This window comes from Ambystoma mexicanum, chromosome 3q (genome assembly GCF_040938575.1).
Source record: "Ambystoma mexicanum isolate Mex_15411 chromosome 3q, UKY_AmexF1_1, whole genome shotgun sequence".
NCBI classification, from domain to species: Eukaryota; Metazoa; Chordata; class Amphibia; order Caudata; family Ambystomatidae; genus Ambystoma; species Ambystoma mexicanum.
Genome location: NC_090926.1, coordinates 875129266 through 875150994, shown reverse-complemented (window position 1 = coordinate 875150994; position 21729 = coordinate 875129266). Strand labels below are relative to the sequence as shown.

Here is a 21729-nt window from a genome sequence, read left to right as displayed (position 1 = left end):
GACCCAGGATACTGACAGGTGTGGCTGAGGTCCAGATGCAGGAGCTGACACGGTGAGCGTCCAGCTGCGAGGAGCAGAACAACGCGAAGCGTGAGTTGCTGATCGGGTGTGGTTTAAATAGCTTTGGAAGAAGTTCCAAGTGTGTATCCTTCCTCCGATCAGGTATGTATCCTTTCCCGACCACACCCGGGTGGAAAGTAATCCCACAGGTAAAGTAGTTCCATTCAGGCCTCAAGAGGGCCTGGATGTGGCAGCATGGTCTGCATCAGGTAAGTGCACATTAAAACACTTGAACACATGTCTAGCTTTATGAGCCTGGCGCCTAAGGTACCAGGACAGCAGTCCAACATGAGCCTGGCGCCAGGACTGCGTCCAGAGGGCCCCAGCTTGGGCCCGCTGGCACTCCCCTGGGGGAAATGATGCCTGCCTCTGGCGTTGCTGGGTCGGACCTGGCTCTTTGGAGGTAGGCATCATGACAGTACCCCCCCTCAAGGCCCCTCCCAAGGTTCTTCCCTCCGGGGGTTTTGGCTTGTTCGGAAATCTCCGGTGAAACCTTTGTACCAATCGAGGTGCGTGGACATGGTTACTAGGCTCCCACAATCTCTCTTGAGGTCCATATCCCTTCCAGTCAACAAGATAGAAGAGTTTCGACTTTACCACCTTGGAGTCTAAAATGTCTTTAACTTCGAATTCTAATTCCCCTTCAATTTGAACTGGATCTGGAGGCTTGGACAATCGGGTTCCTGGTTGTACGGGCTTCAAAAGTGATGCATGAAAAACTGGATGTATACGCATGTTGGACGGTAGATCCAGTTTAAAGGCCACTGGGTTGATTATAGCTTTGATGGGATAAGGTCCTATGAATCTGGGATTGAAGGTTCGCGGGCCCTTGAGGGATAAGTGTTTAGTTGCTAGCCATACCTGGTCTCCTACTTGGTAAGGAGGAGTTTTCCTTCGGTGCAAATCTGCGTTTTCTTTATACTTTTTCTTGGCTTGCTGTAAATGAGTTGCAGCTTCTTTTAAGGCTCGGGTTATTGTGGAATGCAGATGATTTACTGCGGGCATTTCCAGGGTCAGAGGTGGATCTAGGTCAGAGGTCCGAGGATGGTGACCATACAAAGTATAAAAGGGGGTTTGTCCGGTTCCAGAATGCACTGAATTGTTGTATGCATATTCTGCGATCCAAAGGATGTCTTTCCAATTTAACTCGGATTGGTGTAACATGCACCGAAGATATTGCTCGAGAGTCTGATTGGTTCTCTCGGTTTGTCCGTCGGTCTGGGGGTGGTGGCTGGTGGATAACCGCACATCTATTTGTGCTAGTTGGCAACACTTCTTCCAAAAATGGGAGATAAATTGACTTCCACGATCCGAGACTAATATGGAAGGGAAACCATGTATGCGAACTACATTCTCCAGGAATTCCTTGGCCAAGGTGAAAGCAGAAGGCAAACCCTTTAAAGGGATAAAGTGGGCCATCTTGGTGAATAGGTCCACAATTACAAGGATTGTGTTGTAACCAGCACAAGGAGGCAGGTCGGTTATAAAGTCCATTGACAGGGTGTGCCATGGTGCCGGTGGAATATCCAAGGGTTGAAGTAGGCCGGCTGGCCTTTTCTTTTGAGCCTTGTTTGGGGCGCAAATTCAGCAAGACAGAACAAAAGACTTTATGTCTTTTCTCCAAGAAGACCACCAGAAGTGACGTTTGATTTTTTCCTCCGTTTTAGCGATACCAGAATGTCCTTCCATTAAAGATTCATGATGATGGGCAATAACAAGTTCTTGCAATTCTTTACTTGGCAGAAACAACCGCTCCTGGAAGTAGGGTAAGTCATCCTTAACGGTGTAATGAGGACCCTTCTGACTCCATTCCAGTAAGGTTGAAGAGTCTAGAAGTTGTTTTACTTGCGTTTGGATGTCCTCAATAGTGTGCAATGAAGTTAAGCCTAAAATTCTTTGCTCAGGTATGATGGGCACAGGTTCTAAGCTCGAATTAGGTTCTTCCATGCCAATCCGGGATAAGGCGTCCGCTTTTCCATTCTTGCAGCCAGGGCGATAGGTAATTACAAAATCAAATTCCGCAAAGAATAGAGCCCATCGGAGTTGTCGTGAAGATTGAGCTTTGGCCGTCTTTAAATACTGTAAGTTTCTGTGGTCCGTAATTACGGTAATGGTGTGTCTTGCCCCGAGAAGATAGTGACGCCAAGCCGTGAAAGCAGATTTGATGGCCAGTAACTCTTTATCGGTAATTGCGTAGTTGATTTCAGGAGGAGAACATTTTCTGGACCAAAAGGCCACTGGGTGTAGTTGGTTAGTTTTTGGGTCTCTTTGCGACAGGACAGCTCCCATGGCCGAACTGGATGCATCGGTTTCCACTATGTACGGGAGACCTGGGTGCGGGTGTTTCAGTACAGGTGCAGAGGTGAATTTGGTTTTCAGGTCCTGGAAGGCTTGTTCGGCTTCAAGAGTCCATTCGAACCGTTTGTTTTTCTTTAGGAGAGCGGTGATGGGTTGGACTGTTCGGGAAAATTCCGGGATGAATCTTCGATAGAAATTGGCAAAGCCGAGCATGCTCTGAACTCCCTTCACCGAGCTAGGAGATGGCCATTTGAGGATGGCGTCCACCTTTCGCGAGTCCATTCGGACTCCTTGAGGTGTCAGGATGAATCCGAGAAACTCAACTTCTGTGGTATGAAAAACACATTTTACGAGTTTTGCAAATAGTCTGTGCTGGCGCAATTTCTCAAGAACTGCCCTAACATGTTTTCTGTGATCAGATTCTGAAGAAGAGTACACCAGGATGTCGTCAATGTAAACAATGACACAGACATCGATAAGTTCCCGAAGAACATCATTCATAAAGTACTGAAAGGCGGCAGGTGCATTGCACAACCCGAAGGGCATCACCTGATACTCGAAGAGCCCAAATTTGGTGCGGAATGCAGTCTTCCATTCGTCGCCTTCTTTTATGCGCACCAGGTGATAAGCTCCTCGGAGATCTAACTTGGTGTACACACAAGCGTCTTTCACCTGGTCGATAAGCTCAGGGATCAAGGGCAGAGGATAACGATACTTAATCGTTATTTGATTTGGGGCGCGATAGTCTATACACGTTCTAAGGTCGCCTTCTTTTTTCGGCACGAAGAACAGAGCTGAAGAGACAGGAGACTGGGACGGGCGAATAAAACCATTGGCTAGGTACTGATCTAAATACTGACGCAAATGCAGGTTCTCAGGTTCCGTAAGAGCATAAATCCTACTACAAGGTAGTTGAGCATTGGGTACCAGATCGATTTGGCAATCATAAGACCGATGGGGAGGTAACGTGTTAGCCTGTTCTTTCTGAAAAACGTCTTGGAATTCTTGGTATTCTGACGGTAGCTGTACAGGGGTGGAAGTTGCTGAGGCTAGACCCATAGCTGGATTTCTTGGATAACAAGTTGGTTCACAATCAGGAAAACTTATCATCTTCTTTGCTCGCCAGTCAATTCTGGGATTATGTGTTTCTAACCAAGGAATTCCAAGAATTACTTGAAATTGTGGGGCCTTGATCACATCAAACATGATTGCTTCCCGATGTCCATCCTGACCCACCAGAGTCACTTCAACAGTGGAATGCGTTACTGGCCCAGAGGCTATTTCGGTTCCATCTACTGTAGTAATGACATCTTGGGTTACTTTCGGGCGGAGAGGAAGCTTAATCCTGGAAGCCAATTCACGGTCTATGTAATTTCCAATAGCTCCACTGTCGATGTATGCTTTTATAGCATGCAACTGCTGAGGCTGTTTTGGGTCCACGAGCACCATTGGCATGACAAAATGCGAGGTCAAAGAGTTCGTTTTCAAGCTCGGCAAGCGGACCCCTACGCTTGTCGGGCTAGGTCGTTTCCCGAATGAGGTGTCAATAATTTGTTATCAGTAGCTCCAACCACCTTCTTAAGTGGTTTAAGGAGCAAGTTACTTACCTGTAACTGTTGTTCTCCAGCATGGGTCTGGCATGGATTCACATGCTCATGAATATTCCCCGTCGTCAGGCTGGGAATCCTCAGTAAAGAAAAAACCAGTATCAGTTTCGTTTCTGATCTGTCTTTCGTAGTAATAACCAATCACTGGTCTCTGCGTCATACTGACCACAGCCACTGACTGCCCTCTACCTAAGCACCGCCTCTGGCAGCCATCTTCAGATTTGGAAGCACGTGAAGTGGCAGTATGACCAAGTGAAGAGCCGCAGAGGGGTAGGCGGGAGGGTTCGCATGTGAATCCATCCCAGACCCATGCTGGAGAACAACAGTTACAGGTAAGTAACTTGTTCCTTCTCCAGCATGGGGTCTGGCATGGATTCACATGCTCATGAATAAAGAATACATAGCAGTACACACATGCACAACCACGGGAGGTGGCAAAGGCTCAACATTAAGCATTACATCAAACTCAACATTAAGCATATTATCTCCTCACCAGGCTCACCTCAGGCGAACAGGTTGCGCAGCACTGCTTGGCAGACCCTGGACTCCTCCCTGGAATCCCGATCGACGCAGTAGAATTTCGTGAAGGTGTGCGTCGACCTCCACGTAGCAGCCCTGCATATGTCCAGCAGGGGCACACCAGAAAGGAACGCCGTGGTAGCTGCGATCGCTCTGGTGGAATGGGCTCTTGGACGGCCAGGCAGCGGTCGGTTTGCCAACCGATGACAGTTCATGATACAGCCGGAGAGCCATCTGGAAATGGAAGCCTTCGAGAGAGCCTTCCCCTGATTGACAGGTCCAAAGTTCACAAAGAGTTGTGACGTCTTCCGAAAACACTTCGTGCGGTCCACGTAGAACTTCAGCGCTCTAGCCACATCCAGCGAGTGCAAAGTCCTCTCAGCCGTCGACGAAGGCGACGGGAAGAACACAGGCAACACCAAGGGTTCGTTGAGATGGAAGTCCGACGGTACCTTGGGCATGAAGGAGGGGTGCGTCCTGAGCACTACCATCGTGTCGTGAAAAGTCAAGTACGGGGCCTTGCAGGAAAGGGCCTGGATCTCTCCCACCCGTCGTGCGGAGGTGATGGCCACAAGAAACGCTGTTTTCCACGACAGAAACTTCAACGGGGCCGAGTGCAGAGGCTCGAACGGAGGTCCCATGAGCTTGGTCAGCACCACGTTGAGCTCCCACGCCGAGGCCGGAGCCTTCACCGGCGGGAACGATCTGAACAGTCCCTTCATGAACTCTTTCACCAGACGATGAGACCACAAGGACGTCCGGCCCGTGGTTCTGGTGTATCGGGAGATCGCAGCAAGATGAATCTTGATGGACGCGTGTGCCAGTCCAGCTTTGGCCAGCGTCAGCAGGTACGGCAGTACCTGGGGAGCCGTAATCCGTAGAGGGTTAATCTTCTGTGCGTGGCACCAGACAGAGAACCTCTTCCATTTGTGTCCGTAGCATTTAAGAGTCGAGGACGCCCTGGCCTTTGCAAGAACCTCTCTGCAGTCGGCCGGTATGTCGTATCCTCCAAACTCTAGCGCTGCAGGAGCCAGGCCTGCAAGTTCAGGGATTTCGGGTCGTGGTGGAGGATGGCGCCTCCTTCCCTGGAGAGTAGATCCGCGTCCACCGGCAGCTTGATTGGCGGGGACGCTGACAAGTCCAGAACGTCCGGGAACCATATCTGCCTCGGCCACGCAGGTGCGACGAGGATCATCCTGCACCGTGACCTCTTGAGCTGGTTGACGAGCCGGATTAGCAGTGGCAAAGGAGGGAACGCGTAGAGGAACAGGCCCTCCCAGGGGAACGAGAGAGCATCGCCCATGCTCCTCGCCTGGGGAAACCTGCTGGCGAACCTCCGGCACTTGGAGTTCGTCGCCGTCGCGAACAGGTCGATCTGGGGTGTGCCCCACCGTCGGAAGAGGCGATCCACTAGATCCTGCCGTAGTTCCCACTCGTGGCACGAGCGCAGCTCCCTGCTGAGTGAGTCGGTGATGGTGTTTTTTATCCCTGCCAGATGAAACGGCACCAGAAACATCCTTTGGGCGACGGCCCAATGCCACAGGTCCTGCGCCTCCTTGGACAGTGCTGGGGACAAGGTTCCGCCCTGTTTCCTGATGTAAAACATGGTGGTGGTGTTGTCGGTGAAGATCCTCACCACCTTGCCCTTGAGGGACGGAAGGAAGGACCTGAGGGCCCAGAACACTGCACGGAGCTCCAGGACGTTGATATGGAGGGACTTCTCCGTCGGGAGCCACAGGCCTCTCGCGTGCAGATTTTCGGTGTGCGCTCCCCACCCTTCCAGGGAGGCATCCGTGGTCACTGTCTCCTGGTGGTCTGGGGTCTGGAAGTCCATGCCCGTCGTCAGGTGCGCGCGGGTGCCCCACCACCGGACCGCTCTGCGGAAACTCTTGTCGAGTGTGATCCTCTCCTCGAAGCCGCCCGTCGTTTGGATCCAGCGCGCATCCAGGAACTCCTGCAACGGGCGCATCCGGAGCCTGCACATGGGAATGAGGTAGATGCAAGAAGACATCATTCCGAGGAGGGACTTGATGGACCTCACCTTGGCCGCGTCGGAAACCAATATCCGCTGTACCTTGCCCAGGATGGACCTGGTCCTTTCCTCCGACGGGGAGGCCAGAAGGGACACTGTGTCGAGCTTCGCTCCCAGAAACAGTGCGTTTTGCGCGGGTACCAGGTGGGACTTGGCGTAGTTCACGGAGAATCCCAGGTCCGTGAGAAGTTGGACGGTCCTTGCCGTGTGCTCCACGGCGAGCTCCCTCGCTTGGCTCGGATGAGCCAGTCGTCCAGGTAGGGGTAGACGTGGATCCCCTCGCGGCGCAGCTGCGCCGCCACCGGTGCAAGGCACTTGGTGAATACCCTGGGTGCCGACCGTAGTCCGAAGGGGAGGGCTTTGAACTGGTAGTGACGCCCTTGGACCACAAACCTGAGGAATTTTCGGTGCCCCTTTAGGATGGGAATATGGAAGTAGGCATCCTCCAAATCCAACGACGACAGGAAGTCTCCTTCCTCCAGCTGACCCAGGACGTGCTGGAGGGTGACCATCCGGAACTTCTGTGCCTTGATGAACTTGTTCAGACGTCGCAGGTCTAGGATGGGGCGCCATCCTCCCGTCTTCTTCTTCACGAGGAAGTATCTCGAGTAAACTCCGGAGCCCCGAAGCCTCTTTGGGACGAGTTCGATGGCACCCTTCCTGAGCATCGCCTTTACCTCCAGGAGAAGCTGAGGGACGTGAAGCTCTTTCCTGGCCACAGGGGGGACGCGCGGGCACCTTCTTTGAAACTCGAGCGCGTGGCCCCGGGCTAAGGCGTCCAGCACCCAACGGTCGGTGGAGATGGACTCCCACACGCTGACGAAGCTCGCCAGCCGGCCTCCCACCGGGGTGCTTCGGTGGGGGCCCGACCCCACGGCCGGTTCAATCCTGTTTCGACCAGGCTTTGCCGCCTTGACCTCCTTGGCGACGACGGCGGGGTCTGCCAGACATGCCTCGTCCTCTGTAGGCCTCCTGAGACGACGAGCGGGCCGCTTGACGGTAGGTGGAGAAACCGCCGCCGGAACCTTTGGAGGCGCCCTTGCCTCCGCTGCTCCGAAAGGGCGTCCGTCGTTGCTGCAGAACCCCAAGGGCCCGGGCCGTCTCAGTGTCCGCTTTAATGGCCTGAAGGGAATCGTCCACTGTTTTCCCAAACAGGTTGTTCCCATCGAACGGCATGTCCAGGACTCTGGTCTGTACGTCTTGACGGAAGTCCGTAGCCTTGAGCCATCCACGCCGCCTAAGGCACACGCCGTTGCCCAACTGGCGAAACCCAGTGTCGGCGATGTCCGTCGCAATAGTGATGGCGTGGTCCGACGCCACCTCACCTTCCTGTAGGATCTCCAGGGCATCCGCCCTCTTGTCGTCCGGTAGGAAGTCCAGCAGGGGAGCCAGTTTGTACCATAGCTCCCTGTCGTAGCGGGCCACGATAGCCAAGGCGTTGGCCGCTTTAATCGTCGTCGCTGCAGACGAGACGAGATGACCCTGCGCCCCATAGCGTCCAATTTCTTTCCCTCGCCGTCCGGTGGGGAAGTCGATGTGGAGGCCGCACCCCCCCCGCTTTCTTCCTGGCCGCCGCGGAGACGACGGAGTCCGGGGTAGGCTGCGCCCGGAGGCACAGGGGGGCCGCGTCCGGGACCCGGTACTTCTTCTCGTACCGGTCTCTTCTAGCTGGCGTCGTGGAAGGGTTCTTGAGGAGGGCGAGGCCCTCATCCCAAATGTCGTCCAGTAGAGGCACCGCGAGGACCGTCTTCCTCTTGGCCTCGCGCCGTTGATAAAGGAATCCTTCCTTTTTCTTCTCCTCAGGGCAGAGTTGGAAAAGCTCGGATGCCCTGGTGATCATGGAGTGGAACGATCCAATCTCGTCGGGCGGAGAAGCCCTGGTGGGAGGTGACGACGGTAGATCCTCGTCGTATACCTCGTCGTCCGTACCCGTCGCTGCCGTGTCAGTCCCCGTATCATCCCCTCAGGTGGACGGGGAGGAGGGCTGGATGGGTCGCGACGGCTGAAAAGGAGGTGGAGGGTGAATCCTTCTTTTCTTGGGGGGGGGGACACCAGAAGTTCCCGGTTCAGGATCCCCTGACGGGAGAGGTTCCTCCGTCGGCAACGGTAGTCTCGTCCTTATCTCTGAGCATAAGGACTGTATAGCCAACAAAATGGCCGCCGAGTTGTCTTGCGGCGCTGGCAGAGGGGAATCCGACGGGCGATCAGGGGCCCCGTCGGCACCCTCGACGGGATCCATCCCGACGGGCCGGTCTTCATCCACGCCAAGGCCGTGGCTTAAGTCCTCGATCAACTCTTCCTCCGAGGTTGAAGCCGAATCTACGACGACGCCCTGCCCCCCCTTTTTCTTCCCCGCCGGGGATTTCACGGGGGTCCTATCGATGGGCACAAAAGAGGACTCCCTCCGAGGTGGCAGGGAGACTCTGAGCCCCGAGATCGCCACCACTGGTGTAGCCTCCACAGGCTGAGCCAGGGCCGCCGCGACAGTATCGATAGAGGGCTTGGCCGGATGGATTAAGGCCTTCACCACCTTAGGTGCGCTCACCGCCTTATCCTTGAGGGGGGGGGACACTGCCTCGCTCCCCCTCCGATGGGGCCTTCGAGCTCGACCGGGGCCTCTCCAGGAGCTTCGCCGGGTGCTCGCCCTTCCTCTTACCCGACCCAGAGCGTTGGCTCGTGGCTGAAGGTGCCGGGGAGGGTGCGCCCTGCCTGGCGCCCGTAGAGCCCGACCGTTCGGCGCTCCCGGTGCCAGCGGACTCGCGGTGCTTGGCCTTGTGTTGGACCCCCGTCGCCGGGGCGTCCTCAAAGGTCTTAGAAGACCGCTCGGATTTCTTCCTCTTCTTCTCGCCTGACGGGCTCTTCCCTTCCAGCCAGTTGGCGAGGCGTTGATGGCGGTCCTTCATGGTCCGCTCCGACATATTGTCGCAAAACGCACAGTCCTTCTCCACGTGCGTCTTGTCCTCATGTAAGCAGTAGAGACAAAAGGAGTGTTCGTCCTCCTTAAAGACGTTCTGCAGGTGGCATCCAGGGCAGACCCTGAACAGCTTTCCGGGCGTCGAGCTTCCCTTCTCCAGGGCCATGTCCGGGCCTGAGAAGCTTCTGGAGCCCTCCAAAACGTAGCTCGATGAAATCTTCACCCTTGAGGGGCGCGGACGAATCCGACACAGGTCCCCGTTGATCGGATGGAGAGTCGGTGGAGATTGAGGCTCTTTTGACCGAAAAAACAAAGTTTTTTGAGAAAAAACGTGAAAAAATAGCACTAACGCTCGAGAGCAATAGCACGAGGATCCCAACACTTGAACGTGCGGTAAAAATCTGAAGATGGCTGCCAGAGGCGGTGCTTAGGTAGAGGGTAGTCATTGGCTGTGGTCAGTATGACGCAGAGACCAGTGATTGGTTATTACTACGAAAGACAGATCAGAAACGAAACTGATACTGATTTTTTCTTTACCGAGGATTCCCAGCCTGACGACGGGGAATATTCATGAGCATGTGAATCCATGCCAGACCCCATGCTGGAGAACTGGACAATTTCGAAGAAAGTGACCGGAAGTCTCGCAATACAGACAAAGTTGCATTTGCCGCCTTCTCTCTCGTTCTTTCTGCGTTAATGGTCCTTTAACGCCACCGATTTGCATAGGTTCAGATACGTCGGTACTCTTGGAGTTAGCGTGGGCTTTGATCAGTACTCGGTTTTCATACTTTAACCGATCTGCTTTTCTATTTTGAAGTCTGTGATCAAGTTGAACCACCAAGTCTATGTAGTCTGCGCAGACCTGGGGTGGGTTTACTATCTGAGCTAGAACATCCTTAAGCTCTCCGCGCAGGCCTCAATGAAACAATGTGATCCTTTTGTTTTCTGGCCATCCAGTTTCCACAACCAGTCTGTTAAAGGTGGCAATGTAGGACAGAAGATCCTGATTACCTTGTCGTAAGGATAGCAGTTCGTTATCAAGGGCCTGTCCTTGAGAGTGTCGAGCGAACAATCTTTCCATGCTGGTCTGGAAGCCCTGAAAATCCTGGAGAATGGGATCATCCTGATAGTATAAAGGCTACCTTGGTCTGATCGTTAGGGAAGGCTCCGAGTCTGCATAGAAAGTGTAAACGACATTGGTTCATAAAGACGGCATATTTCTTGGGATCCCCCGCAAAACGTTCAGGCGGGGCCAAAGGCATGTGTCCAGGTAGATTAATTTGTACCGGGTTACTCAAACCCATTGATGTGGAAATGTCTCCGGAATTAGGTAAAGGAGTGTGCCCTGCCTGGGCCTGTAATAACCTTTTGGCTAGGTCATCTGTTCTTTCCTTGGATAAGATCAGTTCTCTTTTGAGAGCGTTAGTCTCCTGGCGGGCTGAGTGCACCTCCGCCCGTAATTCCCCCAAAAGCTGGGCCAGCTGGTCAGTCTCGGAAGTCTCCATAGCGCCCGGGTGGGAAATTGTGGGTAGGCTTTGCGTTCTGTAACGTTCACCTCATTCCCACGGAGGCGCAGGTCTGGCTTCGAGTGCTGATGCTTCTTCAATGGTGAAGCGCAGGACTCTGAAGATGGACAGGAAGGGCCCCTCTACTCTGGCTTCTCCGGCTCGCAGGAATATTCCCCTGTGCGTGAAAAGGGAGTATTACCTACTGACTGAGTTATGCTCAAGCCTCCCACTCTCTTCCTACCCTCCACGATTCCCTTCCACGATTCCCTGTGAAGTCTCACCTTAGGGTCAGGAAGGATGAGCTCTCCATCCTGCTTCTGATGCAGGGGCGCGTTGTAACCCAGTTACTTCACTGGATTGAGGATTGATGGGAGTTCAGGTAAGCTTGACTATTCAGGTAAGGCTCTGTAAAAGTTCTGTTGCAAGTCCAAAAGTCCAAGCTTAATAATAATGTTCATTGTCTTTTTCCCCTTAGGGGCCGGGGTTCGGAATGCCGGAGATATGGCGCCGACCCGAAGTGAAACGTGCAGTTCCAGTAATTGACAGGTAAGTTCTGGATGAGCGCTCGGGTAATGTCTTGCATTCGCTCATTCAATGTCTTTGTCTTTTTTCCCCATAGGGGCCGGTGTCCGGATGCCTGGAAGCGGCAAGACCCGAAATGAAATGGGAATGACCCAACAGGTAAGACTTAGAAGGAAACTGAGCTTTTCCTATTCCCTTCCTTCTCTCACCTTGTTCTTGTCTTTCTCTCTAGGTTCTGGGAAGTGGCTGTGGATCCGGATGATCGCTGCTGAAGATGGTGTCGTCCAGGAAAGGTGAGTGAAATGCAGCGCTGCAGCGATCGTAGCGAAATGCTTTTAAAATGTTGTCTTCCTTTTCAGGATCGTCGGTGTGATGTCTCTGTAGTGCTGATTTAGCAGGTAAGGTCTTTTGTCTCCCTTTGCAGGTGACCCAGGATACTGACAGGCGTGGCTGAGGTCCAGATGCAGGAGCTGACACGGTGAGCGTCCAGCTGCGAGGAGCAGAACAACGCGAAGCGTGAGTTGCTGATCGGGTGTGGTTTAAATAGCTTTGGAAGAAGTTCCAAGTGTGTATCCTTCCTCCGATCAGGTATGTATCCTTCCCCGACCACACCCGGGTGGAAAGTAATCCCACAGATAAAGTAGTTCCATTCAGGCCTCAAGAGGGCCTGGATGTGGCAGCATGATCTGCATCAGGTAAGTGCACATTAAAACACTTGAACACATGTCTAGCTTTATGAGCCTGGCGCCTAAGGCGCCAGGACAGGGGTCCAACATGAGCCTGGCGCCTAAGGCGCCAGGACTGCGTCCAAAGGGCCCCAGCTTGGGCCCGCTGGCACTCCCCTGGGGGAAATGATGCCTGCCTCTGGGGTTGCTGGGTCGGACCTGGCTCCTTGGAGGTAGGCATCATGACAGACGCACAGATTGTTCAACGTGGCCTGTACAGTGACAAAAAGGAATATACTTAAATGCTGGAAAGGTATAACTGCACCCGCTTTGAACTGCTGAGTTAAGGACATGATATATGTAAATGAATGTGAAGAAGGCTTTATCCAAAATGTTTCTCCCACAAGCCGACCAAAAGACATCTGGTCACCATTCAGATCCTTTCTTGACAAATTTGAGACAGTATTCCCAAATGGCTCTTGAGAACTGTGTAGTACGACTAATGAATTTGAAACCCCTGTATTTATTAATGTAACAGTCATGTAATGTATTCACCAAATTGTATTGTGCTTCATGTTCTGAGCGTTTTACAAATATAGTTTAAAAAAAAGAAAACATTTGCATCAAACCACTAATGGACCTACTCGGAGACCACCAACTCTACTTCCACTGTCTGCGTGTGCCCCACAAACACAATCAGTTCTCAACAATCTCCAAAGGCCTTAAAGGCATTGAGTGTTCCATGAACCCCAACAGCCTCAAGTTTAATGGCTCTAAATTAGAAGTCCTAATCCTAGCCCCAAGAACTGCCTCAGGTTTTTGGGGAGAACTGGTATTTGATTGCATACATATATAAATAGAGAAGAAGTCTTCAATCGCAACATTATCCAGGATGCCAACATGAGCCTCAGCACCCAAATTAGCACAGCTGTGAAAAGCTCCTTATGCCAATGAACAGTAAGCTAAGGAAAAACTTGCCATACCTATCCAGCGAGAACCACCCTATGGTAATAGGCCTATTAATCAATTTGCAGCTGAAGTACAGAAATGTCAGCTATGCTTGCCTCTCCATCTTCCAGATCCGAAGAGTCCAAAATCCACCAGTTTGTCTCTTTCTCAACCTGAAGGAAGTACAACCAGTTTTTGCTCATAGAAAGATACCCCACTAGCTCGCGGTAACTGCCGTGGTGTCCTTTAAGGTCTTCTGCTAGGTTTGCAAAAGTATTCACGTATGTCCACTCTAATTGCATGACAAGATTCCCTATCAAATGCTTCTCCAGCCACTCAGATAGCCAGGCTTCTCTGTGTCCCACACTCAAACCAAAAGCACTGAGGGGACACATACTTCTTTGTCATGAGCCCTCAAAACTGTGACATATGTCTTGAGACCTACAATCCTCCCAATACCTTTTGCACTTCATAGCAGGTTTTAAGGCCGTCCTCGTAAAAGAAATGCTGCCCTCAGAACGACATCCAAATCACACACTAAGAAGATTTGTAAAAATCTTCAATACTGCATTATTCACCACCAGAGGCTGCTAAGGAGATCGGTAACACCCTTCCCCACCCTTGCTGCACCACCATGCATCAATTTGAAGCCTAATGTGAGCTTTGGTTCTCTGGGAGACCTGTAACACTTGTCAGTCAATTACGTTTGCATTGTGTCCTATCTTAACAAACGTAGACATTAAAGCAATTATAAACATCACTTCATGTTACACTGAGGTATTGTGCCACCCTGTGGATATATATGATCTCACCTAGAACCAATCCTCACTTGTTCAGTGATTGGAGACCTAAGATACAATTGGTTTTCCACTGGAAACAGACAGTACAGAATGTCCACTAAAGTTCACAATAGACCTCTGGATAATGTTGGAGCGAATTTGGTTAATTTGTTTAAAGATTATGCTAATCTGTATAAAGAGTATAACATATGAGCACAAACATACTAAGAATGTATTTGCATTTCAGGAAATTAATGTGAACATCAGAGTGCAGTAATTCCAAGAGGAAAATGGGTGTGTATACAGTACATTATTTCAGAATATTATTGAGACACAAAATATTGTAAATGTATGCCACTAATCATATGTTTTGCTTTTTTTTAGAGTTCCTAAAAATGCCTTTAGACAAGTGGGATGAGGGCCATGTGAGCGCCTGGTTACAATCGATTGGAATGAAAGAAGCATACATACAGAAATTACATGACGAAGAAGTTGATGGCCATGTGCTGAAAAGGATAGATGAACCTTTTTTGAGCCGCATTGGTATGAAAAAAGGACCAATAAAACTACTTGTCGAAGAAAGAAACAAACTTTTAGAAAATCTTCATAGCAATGTTCAGTCACCTGTACGTACACAACCTCCAGATGTTTCACAAGAAAAGGATTCTGTTGGCCTGAAGAAAAATGAGGAAATGAAAGACAGTCTGTTAGCTTCAATGAATGCTGCAAATGACATTGGAAAAACACAGAATAATTTCCAGCCTGGTGAGAATAAAAGTGTTGAAAAAGGTTCTAATCACCTGGTAGCTCAAGGCACTGAGATCCAAAATCAGAAACATGCCAAGGCCCCTCACGTGGGAGCGCTGAAGAATGCAAGTAGTGGGGAAAAGATGAAAAGTCCCACTGAGCCGCTAACCTTTGCCAAGTTTCGACCATTTGCCAATAATGACGATACATTTAAGTATGTAAAAAATACAGTTCTCATTTTACCAGAAACTGGTATAATAGACTTGATCATTCCATGCCACGAATACAAATCATTCTCCAATGCTGTGCAGTTCGACATCAGAACACGAAAATCAAAGTTTGCAAATGAGGTGTTTCGTTTTGGTTCTGCGTGTATGAACATTCGTACAAATGGCACAATCCACTTTGGGGTTGTGGACAGCAAAGAACATGATGAATATCAACATGGTCAGATCATTGGTGTTCCCGTAAAAGACCGAAGTGATTATGTTGATGCTTTGGATTTAATTGAGAATTGTTTTGTGGCTGAATCTGAGGCAGTACGACATTGCATTCACCCTCCTAAGTTTATCGAAGTGATCGAGAAAGACACAGACGAGCAAACTTTTGTTATTGAGGTTGACATAGAACCTTCAATTAGCATAGTCAAGGCAAAGATTTTTCAAGTACGCCCAATTACCTTTGACCATTCTAATAAGCTTACTTATGGTAAGCAAACTATCTACAACCGAGTAGGAGCTAATTCTGTACCTATTAAGTCAGATGATCAATTAGCATTATTTAATGGCATGCATGAAAGGGATTCCAGGCGAGAGAAGGCAGAAAAATCTAAATACATAACTGATAATGAGCACCCAGAAATTCTGGGAAGAAAACTGACTATCTTGTTAACTGACGGAAAGAAGTCCATGTCTGACTCATTATGGTACATACTTGTCACAAACAGGTCTAGTGAGGAAGATCTACATCATGTCAACTTTTTGACACGGATGAACATTTTCTGCGTTTTTGATTTTGATGCGGATTCGAATGTTTCAGGGTTGTGTAAAAAATACAAAGAATACCACTTAACAAACCTGCACTCCTTGGAAAGTTACTCTATTGAAAGTGGAATGAGCATGAGTGAATTCAAAAAACACATGCTCCTGTTTGACCAAACCAGCTGGATATTTTGCAATGGAAGGAATGATTACCTCGGAGGTGACAAACCTTGCGATGAAAACACTTGGATAAAAACTAAGAGGAAATATCTAAAGAAAGCTGTTTCACTAATCTGCGGTGAAATCCTTCCAAAGGGATCATTTGTGGTGTTTTTTCTATTGTTATCTCCTGTTCGGAAGCCAATTGTTGACACTTTCCACGAGTTTTACACAGAAATGGATAACATCATTTGTATTGCAGAGTCCAGAGAAAACTATGAAGTATGGGCTTCTATGGCACAGGCGTCCTGTCCTTTGAAAACACTGAGCAACATAAGTATTGTTGGAATGAAACTTAGCCACGTAGATGCTACAGTTGAAAGCATGCTGCCCTCAAGCGCTCTTACAAAACACTTACCAATTTTGACAAAAGGTTTGTGCGCACTAACAACAGTGGAGGAAGAAAAGTTGTGTTCCCTTGAGATTTTGTGTGTTGATCAATGCAATGATATAAAACCAGACTTTTGGAGTCAAGAAACGATACATGAAATCGAGAGTAACTTCTATCATGGTGGAAAAGTCAGCTGGTCCAACTTTTGGCTTGCTGACAAAAAGATCTGTGGAGAGGTTATTGAACGAGAGGCATGCAGAGAGGTTCAGGATATTTTAAACGATATTTTGCATGGGGGTAAAATAAAGCTTTCAATAGCTAGAATAAAGATATTTCACCAGCCAGGAAGTGGGGGTAGTACGGTTGCACGTCAGGTTCTTTGGAAAAACCGAAAGGACTTAAGGTGTGCTGTAGTGAAAACTGCCTTCCCACCAACAACTGTAAGTGAGCATGCAGTTAAATTCAGGGAATACGAAGAAAAAGATACCAAGCATTGCCTCCCAGTACTACTTTTAGTCGAAGACTGCGATGAAGAGTACCTTGACGATTTAAGTCATGATTTAGGGGATGCTATGGCATATAAAAATGGTTATTCACTAAAGCCTTGTTTTATTATTATGAGCTGTAAGAGGTCAAATGTCCCAGAAAAGCTTTGTAAAGCTTCTCCACTTGAAACGGTGGCAGTCACTCATAAATTAACAGATGACGAGAAAAGACTGTTTGCCAGTAAACTCACTCTACTTGAACAGCAGTTTAAACCTGAATTCATTTTAACGTTTGTTTTAATGAGTCAAGAATTTAATGAACAGTATGTGAAGGACTTTGTAAAACACTTGTTACAAGGAATTGATGACTCATCTCCTGTAACATGCCTGATGCGATATGTCGCTTTACTTAATTCGTATGTGCAAAATTCATGCATTTCATTATCACACTGTGAGGCTTTTCTAGGAATTGGGGCATACATTCCTGATGAGAAAGATAAATTAAGATCATATAACTTTAAAAATAGTTTGAGTGAGCAAGCAAGACTTATTTTCATTGAGTTACGAGAAAATACCACATGGCTTTCATCAATCCATATTATACACCCTCTTGTTGCTAAGCAAATTCTGCATCAGCTTTCAGGTAGTCGGCACCAGTGTCAAATTGCCATGGATCTTCTAGAAGAAAAGGTTCTTTTTCAGCATCGATTTGGTCGAGAAGAGTTTATAAAGCTAATCAAAGACTTATTTCTTCGACGTTACCGTAAAAGTAAGGGAGACAATGTGGATAGCTTTTTTTCGCCGCTTATTGAGCATATCTGTGATACGGAAAAAAATCTTGAAGGAGCAATTGCTCTGTTGAAAGCAGCTTATGAGCGCTTAGGAAAAGATCCCTTTGTTGCCCAGCAACTTGCCAGGCTGCATTACACGAATTTAAAGTTTGAAGGTGCTCAATACTGGGCAGAGGTTGCCAAAATGCATCTGCCGCGGGATTCTTTCATTTTAGATACGGAAGGCCAAGTGTTCAAAAAATGGTTTCATACTGCCATTGATGAGAAGGGAGAGGGGAAGGTGTTCAACACTGTTGAGGTCATTGAAATCATAGAGCTTGCCCTTAAAGCGATGGAGTGCTTTAGAGCTTCGGAAAAGGCTGCAAAGTCAGAGGCAGATTGCATGAATAACAGCGGATATTTTGGAGAGGTCAATGTTGGATGTAGACTGTTAGAACTGCTTTCCTCAGTAGAGGTGTTCAACGGAAACAAAGAGAGGGGACATGCAACAAAAGAACGGAGTGTAGCAAATGATCTGATCAAATATCTGAACGAAGACTATATTCCGAATGAAATACAGGAATTATGGAACAAACTCCACGGCCGTTTGAAAGGCTTGCGTCACAACATTTTCAATGCTCTTGAATGGATCTCAGAAGATCTCAGTTACTTTCAGACAGATAAAAATGTCACCGAAGAGCAAAACAACAAAGAGGAGGATGCAGTTAATAATCCTAGGAAATGGTTCATCAGGAAATCCTTGTTGTGTGCTAGATTCTTCAGCTTAGATGTCCTTTCTCATCAAAGAGCTGTAGGGTCAGAATCTCAAGCTCTCCTAACGCCCCTGGTCAGACGGATGAACATTTACAAATGTGGTGGCGGTGACTTCACCCAAATTCTTTCCTTGCTCTCAGATTCGAAAGACGACAGGTCAGCCAAGAAACTTGAACAGATAATCAGCCTGTATGTAGGAGACACACATAAAGAAAGTCTTGATTATGCTGATCTGATCAGTTACATACTTTGTCACATTACATTGGCATGTCTGTCACCCAGGTCCTTCAAACTCATAACATTTCCAAAGCTCAGAGAACTCAGCAAGAGCTTCCTGAAAAAAAAAAAGATGCCGCTGCCAGCAAGTGCCCATTTCTTGCTTACTCTCCTCTATTGGCCCGACGACGAAGAGGACAGGGACTCGAATCCGGAAAAAGATAACATCTTAATATCCGCACTTCTGACACTGAAACGCCTGTATGAAATCAAAATCAAAAATGTTCCTTCAAGAAAGAAAAGAATCTACACGCACTTTTTCCTCGGCCAAGGCAATGGATTAGACAGGACTGTACATAAGAGCAAGATCGAGAAACTGCTTTCGGGTGGGTTACAGGAAAGGCGCTTGAAGTGGCTGAATGGGGAAGTGTGGAAGGCAGAAACCGTGACGAGGGTTTTAAGGCGGGTGGTAGGATGGACAGAGGATAGAAATGTATATGTTCACGGTCACTGCAAAAGTGACAAGATCAATATTCTGCCCTTACATTTTGCTTCAGTGCCTCATGGAAATGAAAATGTGACTTTCTATCTAGGGTTCTCGTTTAATGGCCTCGTTGCATTTGATATACAAGTCACCAAGTAAAAATGGGTCCCTGACCTTGCATGAACAAAACAGGAATAATTGGAACCAACATGTTGCAAATGCCTTTTCCGGAGACACTTAAAGAATGTTGTCCAGACAGAATGATTGTGTTTTCTGTATTTTGCACATTTTTAAGTTATCAAATGTTGAATGTGTACGATGCCTAAACCTTGAGAACGCCAGGTGTTGTTTAGAGGTAATTTACCACTGCTCATATGCCACTGGTTTGTTTTAAAGGGGTCAGGAGGGATATTAATTCTAGAGAATGTGGGGTGTAATTGACACCCCAGAATTGGGTGACAGAGCCTTGAGGCAACTTGTAGTGTGAAAATGACGAGGGTAGTAGGGAGAAGGATGGATTGCTGTGGCAGCCTGAGAAACACGTGCCCAACCCTGCCACCTTCCTGCACTGCCTCCTGGCCACCCCTTGCACTGGGGACTGTATCTGTACCCGTACAGCCCCCCCATTTTTCCTCTTTTTCTGCACTTATTCAGACTTACCCAGTCTGCTGCCTTAACACATCACTTGCCACTTGCTGGCTGCACTACCACAGTTTGCCTCAATTTTCTATTTATTTTATTTATCTGCACTCCTCGGCTTTTGCACTTTCCACTCTCCCCCTTCCATGCACTTTTTCCCTTTTCCCTTTCCCATGCACTTGCGCGTTCTCAATGTCACTGGGCCTAGTAAGATCGTTTTTATGTTGTGCTGTGTTCTCCCTTGTTCCCCTCCCTTGCCTAGTCGCGCTCTGAAACACTTGTGTACGAGCGCGATACAAATAAAATATCATATCATATCATAACTGCACAATGAAGAGGCACTTAGCTAAAAAAAAAAATAAGAGTAGCTGCAGCAAGTAAGAGCTACCACCAGAAGCAACAACACCGATCCAACCAGTTTCATAGAAGATGCAACAACAACACAAGAAAACAATATGTTTCAGAAAGGGGGAGGCCAGGCCTTTTCAAATATGGGAAAAAAACTTAAACCCGGACTGGGGGAGGACAGGGTGTGGCACCTAGACATCTGAGAATGGGTTCGGGCTAAAGTAACTGGTGTGGCCTCTACTGGGATATGCACAGCATTTGAGGGCAACACAGAGATGCCAGTTAGCTTCTTCTAATGTGCTGGATAACCCACCCTCTGAAACTCTGAAAGGGGCGTTTAAGTGGACCTGAAGCAAATAGTGCAGTGAAAAGCACACAGAGCTGTGTTGTCGCCTTTGTGTCAAGGTGATGTCCAATTGAAGTCTTAGATAGATGACTCTTAACGGCTGGTAGACAGACTTAAGATTGTGTACCTTTTGTATATTTTCTGAAGGGAACGTGGTAGCGTTGGGACCTATCTCCATATTGTTAGGTAGTGCTCCAGGGATCAGTTATAAAAGTTATGGCTGCAGTTCATGCTGTGCCCTCCCCTCTTACAAACATGGAGATGTAATATTAATGCATCTACTGATGGCCGTCAGAATAACTACTCTCCTCGTTATAGAGGAAGGCTGTCGTATTGATTGAACTCTTGTATTTAAACTACATTGACAATGTTAAAAAAAGGTCCTTACTTGCAACAAAGACCCTGTGCATTTACAAATGCAGATGTTCGTGTAGCCACTCCGCGGCACCGACCTGCAGGTCTCCAGTGACGCTTGAAAGCTGAGTACCGACCAGGAGGACTTGCAATGGTGACCTGTCAGATCAAGGTGTGCCGCATGAGAGGTCTAGGGAAAGCATGTCCTTAAACTAGCACAAGCAGCTGGCATCTGTGGGACATGCCACTACATGGCTATTATCCCACTCTAGAAACCATACCAGGAATCACAGAGCACTCATGACCGCAGGAAAGCAAGACAAATTTGTGTAGAGTAGTGTGTCTTGGCCATCAAGTCGATCCCAGCTGGTTTGGGGTGTACAATAAAGTGGCAGGCACCTGGGGAGCCCATCTTATCTCCATGTAGTTTGAAGGCGCTCAAGCCTTTACAATAATGTCAAAGCAGAGTCTTCTGTCGGAAACGTCATATGGTCAGTCTTGCCCATTATGTGATAAAGAGGTTATGTTTTTAGTGAAAATGCAGAAATAAAATATTTTCTAATGAATGTTAATTGAATTGTGGAAATGCCTGCTTTTAATATGTACATTTATTCAATACAATGTGTATTTTTAAACAAACTATAAAAAGTATTTTAAGCTGGAAGCCATTCTCAAAGTCTATTTATGTTTTTGTCCTCAAGCTTCTAAGCACCTTTCTGCAGCGATTTTCACGCCTCATTTAATTGTAAAAGGTCATAATATGCCATAAAATGTCGTGGGGAAAAGGGCACCACTTTGGTCGCATGATGATGACGTCTGCAGGGTCCAGATGTAAAAGTGTAGATCCCTCATTAGCATGCTTTCCACTTTCTTATTCAGTGCCTCCAAGTAAAAGGATGTTTGTTGTATGAAACATCACTCAAGCGCAGATGGAACAAGCTGTAAGTCCCAGCTGGGATCTGGTTCCTTCACATTAGAAACTGCCTTTTCCCGACCCAGTCATGTAATCCATCACTATTATGCGACTAGGGAGGCCCACGTCATCGCAGATGTGCTTCTGAGGACAGTGCTCGGCATTTGACCGTATTAGGCCATATTGCAGTATGGGCAGTACAGGTAAACCTGTGATCAAATTAACACCAGCTTTAATGACATTTACGGTACAGGGGAGGAAAATACTGTTC

General features: G+C 48.3%; 1 protein-coding gene across 1 annotated transcript in view; it reads left to right on the top strand.

The window, feature by feature from the left end:
• Positions 1-21209, top strand: part of LOC138583067 (sterile alpha motif domain-containing protein 9-like) — a 71633-nt gene extending 50424 nt beyond the window's left edge. The window contains exons 3-4 of the mRNA XM_069654990.1: positions 14100-14146; positions 14237-21209. Of these exons, the coding sequence (XP_069511091.1) occupies positions 14143-14146; positions 14237-19017 (4785 nt within the window). The 5' untranslated portion in view covers positions 14100-14142 and the 3' untranslated portion in view covers positions 19018-21209. The remainder of the gene's footprint in view (positions 1-14099; positions 14147-14236) is intronic.
• Positions 21210-21729: the final 520 nt, after the last annotated feature.